Source organism: Charadrius vociferus, unplaced genomic scaffold (genome assembly GCF_000708025.1).
Source record: "Charadrius vociferus isolate BGI_N301 unplaced genomic scaffold, ASM70802v2 scaffold90, whole genome shotgun sequence".
NCBI lineage: Eukaryota > Metazoa > Chordata > Aves > Charadriiformes > Charadriidae > Charadrius > Charadrius vociferus.
The window spans coordinates 1,736,524-1,746,442 of NW_009647222.1; the positions used below are offsets into that span (position 1 = coordinate 1,736,524).

The 9,919-nt window shown below is 47.0% G+C and overlaps 1 protein-coding gene across 1 annotated transcript; it reads right to left on the reverse strand.

Annotated features, from left to right (window-relative positions):
• Positions 1–5,732: 5,732 nt before the first annotated feature.
• On the reverse strand, positions 5,733–9,893 carry CECR5 (cat eye syndrome chromosome region, candidate 5). Its single transcript, XM_009879751.1, has 7 exons — positions 9,855–9,893; positions 9,559–9,671; positions 8,286–8,379; positions 7,775–7,808; positions 7,194–7,368; positions 6,685–6,873; positions 5,733–6,096 (listed from the first exon to the last, which is right to left on the reverse strand). The coding sequence occupies exons 1-7, from the start codon at positions 9,891–9,893 to the stop codon at positions 5,733–5,735; spliced, it is 1,008 nt and encodes a 335-aa protein (XP_009878053.1).
• Positions 9,894–9,919: the final 26 nt, after the last annotated feature.

Genomic DNA, 9,919 nt, shown 5'->3' on the forward strand with positions numbered 1-9,919 from the left:
TTAAACTGTTGCAGTCTGGATCTATAAAGGTCTTTAAGTGCATAATTTTCATCAAATTGACCGTGTGGCTGCAAAAATCCATAAAGACTTGTGCTTTTATAATTGAGGTTAGCTAGATTCAGTAAATAAAGGGTTTGGGCATGCCCCTAAAGGGCCAAGGTCTTTTCCAGGGTAAGCAGGTAACTGCTTGGCTCATGTTCAAGGCTCACCAGAATCCACAGACTAAGCACTTCTCCGAGCTTACTCCAGTAGGTGTTTCTAACCGCATCCACCTGGGAGCAAACCCCAACTTAAATAGGGCTCTCAGCCCCTCTTGTTCAACTTGTTCCTTCTTCAGTGTTTTGCGATGCCAATGTTTAACTCTGCTCCTTTAATGGTTAAGGAATTATATAGGAGTCTATCTTCCAGCTAAGGCTGTCTCCTACATGGGACACCTTAACCCTAGGCTGCCCTTTTACTTTGACAATAGTGTAGTGATTAAAAGCATTCATCTGAAGAGGTTTGGCTTTGATCTCTTTCTGCCTAACTAAACCTTGATAAACCCTATCTTGGGTGAGTGCTCCAACTACCAGAGGACTGGATAAAAGGAGAGGGCTGGTTAATGCTTTTTATTATTATTTATTAGAGGTCAGGGCATTAGGTCGTTTCTCCAGGATGCAGAATACAATTCGATTCCTCCCTCTGCTGAGAATGGGCATCCTTGTCCAGTCCCTCCAAAACTGCTTTCACTGCTTTATCCATTGTGCCTTTTAACATTGAGTTCTCAGGTCTCTGAATCATGCTTGTTTTGTTCTCTAATGTGCCTCCTGTGAGCTGTGAACTTTGTAGATGGAAAACCTTCTAATGGAATATCTTATAAAACAACATAGGTGAATTGGCTGTTTCTAGATCATTAACGCTGACTGTTTTCACCTACTAGGATCTTTAATTTTCCATTTGCTGCAATCAGTGGAAGCTTTTGGCTCTAATCTCAAAGTTTGCCAGTGACTTTGCCATATGACTCTCTAACTCCAGTTACCTTTTTCAAAAGGTACCAGGGCATGGCTCTTGTCAAGCAAGCTGGGTTCCTTTTATGACCACAAAGGCTTTAACATAGAGCCAAGTAAGCTTCTAGTGGTAAGGATGGCTTTCCTTACACCCTTAGGCTTGTTCTTCATCTGCAATAGTAGATTGAGTTGGTGGCATCTAGCTTGAGGCTTCCTTACCCAATAGACGTAATCATTACAAACAACAGCTTAGGTCAGGTCACAACTAAATGCCTACCCTGAAAGCATCTCATACACAGGAGGCATCCAAAAACTAGTCTTCACTGTGAACAGTCAGTCAGGGCATCATAGCTTGTGATGTGTCCTTCTTTCCCTCTCCCCCGCTACACAGTAGGAATGGTCAAAGTTGCACTCCTCTCACCTGACTATGGCAGATGTAGAGCTTACAGAGAATTGCAGTTTGGCTCAGTCAAAGGAATTGCAGGAGGGGTGTCTTTCAGGATGGCTTCCTCAAGAAAATCTGAGAATGGCTTGATGAACAGAACAAAAGACAGAATTTGTCCTGATAATCTTCTAGGGCAAAGATGTGAAAGAGACCAGGATAACACTCATGAAATGTACACACAGCAAGTTAAAATTAATTTCAAAGAAAACATCTTTTATTATTTTATATATGTGCTAGATCAAAGGAGCAACTCCGTAACTGGGTTGAAATTAATATGAAATCTAAAATAATCACAGCTTGTGATTTCTCTGTATGATACGTAATCACTCTGCTACAGTGCACATGACATAATCTGAAACATTACCCATTTATTGGAGGGGAAAAAGACAAACCAGGATTAAGATTGGAACAAAGGGGACAGTAGTGTTATATGACTTCCTGAATGCCAGGCTAGTAGTTGCATGTATCCAGTGGAATAAAGGAATTGATGTCTCTGACCACCATGTTACTGCATGACATAAAAGCTCTCTGCTTCAGGTTCAAAACAAGGTCTAGCCCTTCTCCGGTTCCTCCCTGCTATTCTCAGTTGTCTCATCTCACTGCATATTCCCTTCAGGTTTGACTAAAACCCATCCATCTGTGGAAGATGAAGTTGTTAAGATCAGGTCTTCACCATGTTTGTTGCATAGGGCAGTGTGCCATATAAATATTAAGGTATTAGATCAGCAAGTGAAGTCCCCTCTCCTGCTTGGTCCCATAATCTGCACAGAAGTATGCTTGCTCCAAATGAGAGAAATACAGCTTCAGAAATACCACGTCTGTGCAATACATGAGACAAAGGAAAAGGGTTTTTTCCAGCCACACTTGAAGCTAATTCCAGGAAGCTGCAATTCCAAGGAACAAAGATTTCGCTGAATTCTAGCAATAACAGATGTCCATAAATGAACCGCAGATAAGCTAGAAGCCTGCACAGCACTCTAGCACAAAACTCATGGAGCAGAGGAGACCTGGCAAGCACATTTGTCTGTAGAAATCTTCCACGATCAAATCAGTGTCCACAGCAGCTGGAGAACCCAGATTTCCTACTCCAACCACAGTGTTCATGCAACTCCTAGGCAGTGAATTAGACAAAGTGCACTGTTTCAAGGAGCTGAGCATGGGAAGAGGAGAAAGGTCTCTGTGTTGCTCAGACCAAGGGCAGCCCATCTGATGAATTAGTGCATAGACTAACAAGCAGAGCCTTTTATGCAACCTTACTTGCTAAGAACTGGGGAAAGGGTACAAGATTCTTCTAGATTCCTTCTCTTTTCTGTCCAATTTCAACTTGCAAGTGAAGCATTTCTTAAATTCCTTACCACTGAAGTTCCTCCTACACATTTTGAAGGTTCCCAGAGCACTGTTTCAACACTAACAGGGTGGAAAAAAAACCAAATCTGGAGCTAAAAGCAGATTTGGAATCTGAAGCAGATTCACATCAGTCAGCTCACCTCTACTGCTGTTCCAAAGATGGAGATGCCTGGCTGACTCTCCGTGCAAATGCAAACCTCTTCCTTTCTTGAAGGAGGTGCTACCTCATTCCTCTTGCTACCTACCTCACTTCTGGCTGAGATGTGCCATGCACACCGATAGGAAATTACAAACTGCTTGTGATTTCTCAAAATTCTTCTGCATGTTCCTTCCACAAAGCTACCGCCATCATCAGAGCAGCAGCCAGTGCCCCTGGCTCCATTCGCGACAGCTTATTCAGCAGCACTACAGCCCTCGGGGAACGCTGGGTCAGCAGCACCTTGTCTTTGAGTAACTGGCAGCACAGTCTTAACAAGTAACAAGAAAGAGTTCTGTCAATGGTTACTGCGCACACACAGACAGAGAGACCTTAGTATTTCTGCAGATAAGTACCTACCAAACTGAAGGTGTGGCGAGCAGTTATTGCCAGCAGCCAGCTCTCTCAGGTCTACGTAACCATGGCCTAGAAGACCGTTCCTATGAAAGTTATCACCCAAGTTAGCGAATACTGCAAGGAAAGGGAGAATTCTTCTTTCTGCACTGGATAGCATGTCTGACAAGTGAGGCTGACGGACACTGGAGCTAGTTTATGAACAAATGAGTTTTGGACCTCCGGTTTCAGGCCTTGCACACTGGGTCCACAGCACAATTGTGATCGTGGAAATGCGCTGAAAGCTAAAAGACCTTCCCTATGTTATATGCAAAGTTCTTCCCTGTACTTACTCTTCTGGAAACTGGAGACAAGACCTTGTCTTGTCTTGTGCAAGTAGATGAAATGGTAATTTCGTCTTTTCTCCAGTGAAAGGCAAAGATTCAAATTTAAGATTGTGTTCCTCACATTACAGCTGATTTTAGAAGAAGCCAAGCGATTCTTGTCCTGGTGACACAAAGGAGAAGAACTCCAGCCAGTGCGATGAGAGGAAGAGACTGCTTCCCACTATGGATTTCACAGGAGGGAAATTCACCTAAAGAGACTATCTTTCTGCTCCTACTCAGAAAATAAGGTATAGAGAAAGATGCCATGGAGAAGGACCTCTTTGCCTGAGTCACTGACAGAGCACCCAGTCCCGTTCAGATGCGGAGCCTTGCATAATGTAAGAACAGAGCCTGCTCTGCAGATACATCAGTATTGAGAAGATGGAGAGCTGCTTGAAGCAGAATGTCAGTGAGTGTGAATGCTGAGATTTAAATTAAGAACAACTCAAACTTTTGTGCAGAACATCTTGTTTGTACCCTGTGTATGGAGCTGCCTGGTAAAGCAGGAAGAAGAAAGAGGAGGCAGAGCAGACCTATTTCTGATCTCTGTGTGTTGTGAGCTGACTGTAACTAGGAACACCAGCTCAGTTGTATTGGCTCCAAAGGCTTTCCATCACACAAGCAGACTGATTTATGCTTCTAAAATCACACTGCTTCTCTGGAATTAAGACACTCCTTGCTGAGCCAATCTTTCACATGGAGTTTCTCAAGCAATGCTTGCTTAGCTTCTTTGGACTGTCTAAGGATAGCCCAAACTAGGAGAGCACAGGCAATAGAAGGTGCGTGACACTAGGGATATGGAGACGTTCCTGGGCAAGTAAGTCCCCGCTGCTAGTTCATGTTAGGGGGTCTCTACCTGCATGCCAAAGCAAGAGGAAGGAACAAGGATCAGACCGTACAGGGTATCCCTGAGCTGCAAACCACATGAGGGATGAGAAGAAAAAAGGACGGATACATTTGTACTCTTAAAAATGAAGACTGTGGACTTGGGGCTCAGGTACCATCCCAGCTTGGTGATCTCCTCCTTCAATCCTGGCATGCAAGGAAGGAGCAAAGGTGTGCTCTGACTCTGTATGGTTGGCCCTTGTTCCAAAGAGGGGCCTCTCTTTGGAAGCTGTGCCAGCTGGAGCAGGAGGATGTCCCTTGCAACAGCTGGGGTCAGGGTGGGTGCTGAAGCAGCCTCTTGCTGCAACATTGACTTCTGGGCAAAGACAACCCTGGGAATTCAGACTCTGTCGTGGTTTCCTCTGCTATGGAGAGCAGGCTGCTGGCTCCCTACTGGGATGCGAAAAGGCAGAAGTGTTCACAGAATGCGAAATAGGTGAGAGGGAATAATGTAAGTTTCCCCTCAGCCCTGCAGCAAGTTGCTCTGGCTACTGCAGCTTCCTTTGAGGGGGGCCTGCTTTTCCAAGCTGCCAGAGGACTGCAAAATGGGACTTTGTTTCAGACTGACAGTGATGCAGTGGCAAATCCCCAAGCAAACAGAATTTGTTGAAGTCCATAGGCACTTGTTCCTCATCAGGAGAATGTTAAGACTTAAAGCCTTCCCTTGGCAAAGCACCACCACAACACAGCTTCTGGTGTGCTCACGTCACCGACTGGACGAATAGTGCATTGTACAAATGGTACATTGGCTGATAGTGTCTCCTTGCACAGGGAAGAGCTTCCTCCTCAAACACATCATGAGGAGGAGGACGGGCTTGCCTGATCTTCATGCACAAAGGGTGGTAAAGAAAAAATTCTGATGGCTGAACAAAACTGGAATTGCTGGGACAAGCTGCCTTCTTATACCCTGTTTTCATTATGGCTCAATTATTGATGGCAGCAATATATGTTCACAGTTGAAAGCCTGCTGGCAGCTGTCAGGATTGCAGATGAGTACCAATAAAAGCAAGGGGCTTTTAGTGCTGAGACAGGGAGTTTTCTTTCATGTTGGCTAGATTAGATGATCACCCCAGGTCTCTCCCCATTCTTTTCCTCTTCCCTTTCCAGTACCTAAAATCCCTGACAGTAGATCTTTAGGCACACCTGCCTTAACCCTAGCTCCAGTTCTCCTTCTTGAAAGCCAGCTGCACAGCATCATTCACATCCTGCACTATGTAAGATGCCTCCACCAGGCTGGGGTCAAAGCAAAAGTCCCGATGGCCGTGGAACACTGTTTCTGTTGTGCACTCCTCTGTTTTACTGGGAACATCTGCATTGTGGCGGTAGACCCCAGTGCAGACCAAAATCGACTCACAACTCTCCACTGAATTGTTGCAGTCCTTCCTCAGCTCAAGGTGATCCTCAGTTTGGGGACTGGCTGCCTCCGGGCTCCTCTTCATCTGGACCTGGTTCTGCCGAGCTGACTTGAGGTAGTTGTTGTAGAGGTTTGCCCCATAGATATCGGACATAGGGTTATCCCTGGATAAAGTCACAGTGTGAAACAGAAATGAGAAACGAGCCCATACATCAATTTCTGGCTCTGGCAGACTGGGGTTAAGGCAGCACTGAGGGAGGAAGGGAAGCAAGATATTTGCTAACATGAAGAGAAACACCCAGTTGGGGTCCGTGAGTCTACCTAGTGGCGTGTCCTGTTGAGTTGTGGTGAAAGCCACATGCTTCACTAACATCTTTCCAAGGGGAAAAGACATGTCCAAAGCACCCATAGCAGTTTCAGCCATTACTGTAATGTATTCCCTAAGATCCAAAAGTGTTGGGCGTAACTGGGCTAATGGTACTACATCTGAGTCTCTAACCTTTTTCTTTAATCCAGTCATGCTACATGCACTCTGCATCCTACAGTAACAGCTTTGCTAGGCTGACAGGGCCCTTCAAATTATTAAAAGTACTGGGTGCAAAAAGCTATCAAGTATCTGTCCCAGGATGTGAGGCTCCAGAGATGCCATGGGGATTTTGGTATTAATTTAAAAAATATCCATTAAAAAAACCACTTAGGGCGAGCCAGTATGCAACTCCCTAAGGAAATGAGCAGGAAAAACAGTCTCTTACCCAACTGCATAGAGGCGTCGGATGGGAGACATCCAGCCCTGTTTCTCTGCCTGCTGTTTTATCAAGTATTCGGCATAGCGGTAGGTGACTGTGCTGGGTTTGCCAATCAAGGCCTCGTACTTCAGCTCCCGGCCTGTTACTTTCTTGTAGATGTTCTCCAAGCAGAGAAGGAAAGTGCCGTGGCCAAACCTGCTTCAGAAAGGAGGTCATCAATATCCCCAGTCACACTACTTAAGTAGCAAACATTCCTCAGTGAGGAGGACCATCTGCTGTAGCCAGGGTACTGCGTAGTTTGGACACGGTATCTACCCACAGAGACCTCCACCGGCAGCGGTCTGGCTTTTGCTTCTTGAAAGTTTTAGTCTTTGTTTCTCATACAGTTTTCACATCTTTGCTGCTAATTATGCCATACAGTCAAACTCTTAACACTACAAAATGTAGTAAGAAAAGATCATCTGCAGGAGAGATGTATGAAATAGGCTAAAACAAATACCACACGTGCTCTTCACCTGGGCATCTTGGCTTCGGCCATCCACAGGAGATCCATGTTGCAGGCAAGAACAGGCAGATGGGGGTATGGTATATCTTGTAGCTCTGCCCCAGGGTTCCCGTTGCTCAAGAGTACATCAATAATAAGTTGCAGGCTGGTCTCCCACCTCACTGGCTCACCAAACAGAATCACTCCTGGAAGATTTTAAGAGATGCTTGGAAACTCACAGCATCCAAGTACAGGACCCGCTACCAAAACCCACCCACTAGCAAAAACATTCCTCTGCTGGGATGCCCTGGCTAATACAGCTACTGTTGGAATGTGGCTGGTGTCAGGGCTCTAGTCTGCATATCACTGCACCACGTGCACCACTGGTCCCAAATACGGGAGCACGGCACAGAGAAAAGTTGGCTTTGCTCTTATCAAGCCAGTGCTTCACACTGCATGAGGGCAGCGAGGCTGCCTCCTGACTGTGTCCTCTGAATAAGCTGCCTGTGGATTCTGATGAGCCAACAGCACATCATTAGCTCCCATCCCAGCTGGCTTGCCTTGCTGTTATTTCTGCTTGCTGTTCATATGTAAACAAAGGCTATTGCTTACCTTCTATAGTGGGGAAGCCAGTGGTTGGAGGAGGCTGCCAGAAAAAAACGAAGGCTGGGTTAGTAATGCAAAACCTAATGCCGTCTCCAAAACAAAACTAAAAATGCTTCCTTTGAACCTGCCAAAGCAACCCCATAAAGAGGCAAGACAAGGCCACCTGGAATCCTGAAGAAAGATCCCCCCCCCGCCCCCATCCCAGATTAGATTTCACAGATCTTGCATTCCTGTCTCAGAGTTGGAGATGCCAACCAAACCATCTTACCGCTCACTGCAGGGAATAGCAACAAAAGACAAGCATGGCATAAGAGAGGGGAAAGTCACTGCCCTTCCTGCAGGAGCAACGCTGGAAAAAGCAGAGATGCTGGCTGCTCAGTATCAGTCCCAGGCTCTCGCTAAACAGAGTCACTAGCAGCCAGCTGCTCTGTGCCTCTGCAGCTTCTCCACCCCATGCTATATGCTGTAAGCACCACCACACCAGACCACCCGTTCTACTGCTGCATCAGGAAATTACCAGCTCCTTTGGCCTCCGGCTCTGATCCACCATGTCTAACAGGGGATATGCTTTCCTCAGCGCCTCCATGGTGACCACATGCTTGAACCCCAGGCTATTTCAGACCATCAAGGAAAGCTGTGCAGACTGTTTGGTTTTTTTAAGTGACTGGGTTTTTTTAAGTTACTTGCAAAAGCATCTACAGGAATTCCTACATTAAGGAATACAAGTCCTAGTAAGAGCAGTTATTTAACCTGGTAATGCATAACCTTACGGCTTTCAGTGAAACTGTATACTCTGCTTCAACCTACAGGTGGCCCGGAAGGTTGCAAAAAACCCCAGACTGGGGTGATTTAGTTTGAGATCAGCAATCCCCAGAATTAGGCAAAGAGCAGAGGTCCCTCCAAGACAGTATGGATGTGCTTTGGGAGACCTTTAAGGCCAGGGTTCTCATATTGATGCAGCGCAGGGAGCTGGTCAGACTTCTTGGCTAGAAGCAGAATCAGTGAAGCTCTGATCAGCTCATCTGGTGAAAAGAAAATGGTCTGTGCTGATAAAACTACGCAAGGGAAGGATGAGTTGCATTTGCTTGCAGAGTACCTTGCCCTTAGCTTGCTCTACTGGCCTTGGGGAAACACAGAGATGAGCCAACGTTTTGTACCAAATGAAGTTAAATGTTAAGTACAAGGTGTGACTCTGTGTGTACAGGTTGAGATGTCGCAAACCCTGCAGGCAGTTCTTACCTGCTTGCAGACAAGGGACACGTCAGACCTGCTGTGCCCTCACCTCAGCCAGGCAATATGCATGTGGGATTGTCATTTAGACCACGTCCCTGCACTGGGATGCTCTGAATCTAATGATATTTGGGTTCCTCTAATTGCTCTCAGATTTCTGAGGAAAACCTTAGCTGTGGGAGAGCTAGGAGTGATCTCTAACGCACTTTGCCATGAAAGAATGGGAGGAGCACAATTTTATTTCAAAAGTGAGAGAGGCCCAAAGCTGACAGACTCCTCATGACGACATCCTGCCAACGGGAACACCAATCACAAGTGAGGTAATCGGTGTGAGAAGCCAAGCACAGAAGGACAGCCAGGAGGTGACCAAGATGGAGATCAACAGTTAGTGCCTGCATTTGAGCCCCTCCATGAGGGTGCCTCCCCATAAGATGAGACCAGTGACCTCTCTGTCTCCTTGTGCTTCTACAAGCTGACCGAGCGAGTGCCAGGGCTATGGGCTAGGCAGGAGCAGCAGCGTTTAGCTGGGAAGCTGCAGCGGGACACGCAGCAAAGGATACTTCAGGGCGTTCTCTTCCACGGGCCCCTGCCCGGCCACCAGCATGCACTTCTGGTGGAACTGGTTGAAGAGCCGCAGGGGGCTGTGGGACAGGATCACCTGCTCCGGAGACACCTGCGGGAGGGAGGAGAGGGTGACGGGGGATCCATGGGGATGGTATCCCCCCTTCTCCCTGTGGTCGGGTTGCACCCCTAACCCCGGCTGCCTCCCTCCATCCCCTCAGGCCGAGGAAGGATCAGTCAGTCACCCGTGGTGCCGCCACCCCACAGCCCTTCACCCCTCCCGGGCAAGTCGCACCCGGGTGGGCTCCCTCCTCCTCCCGCTGCTCCCTTCCATAGCCGGGACACCTGAACGGGGCGGGG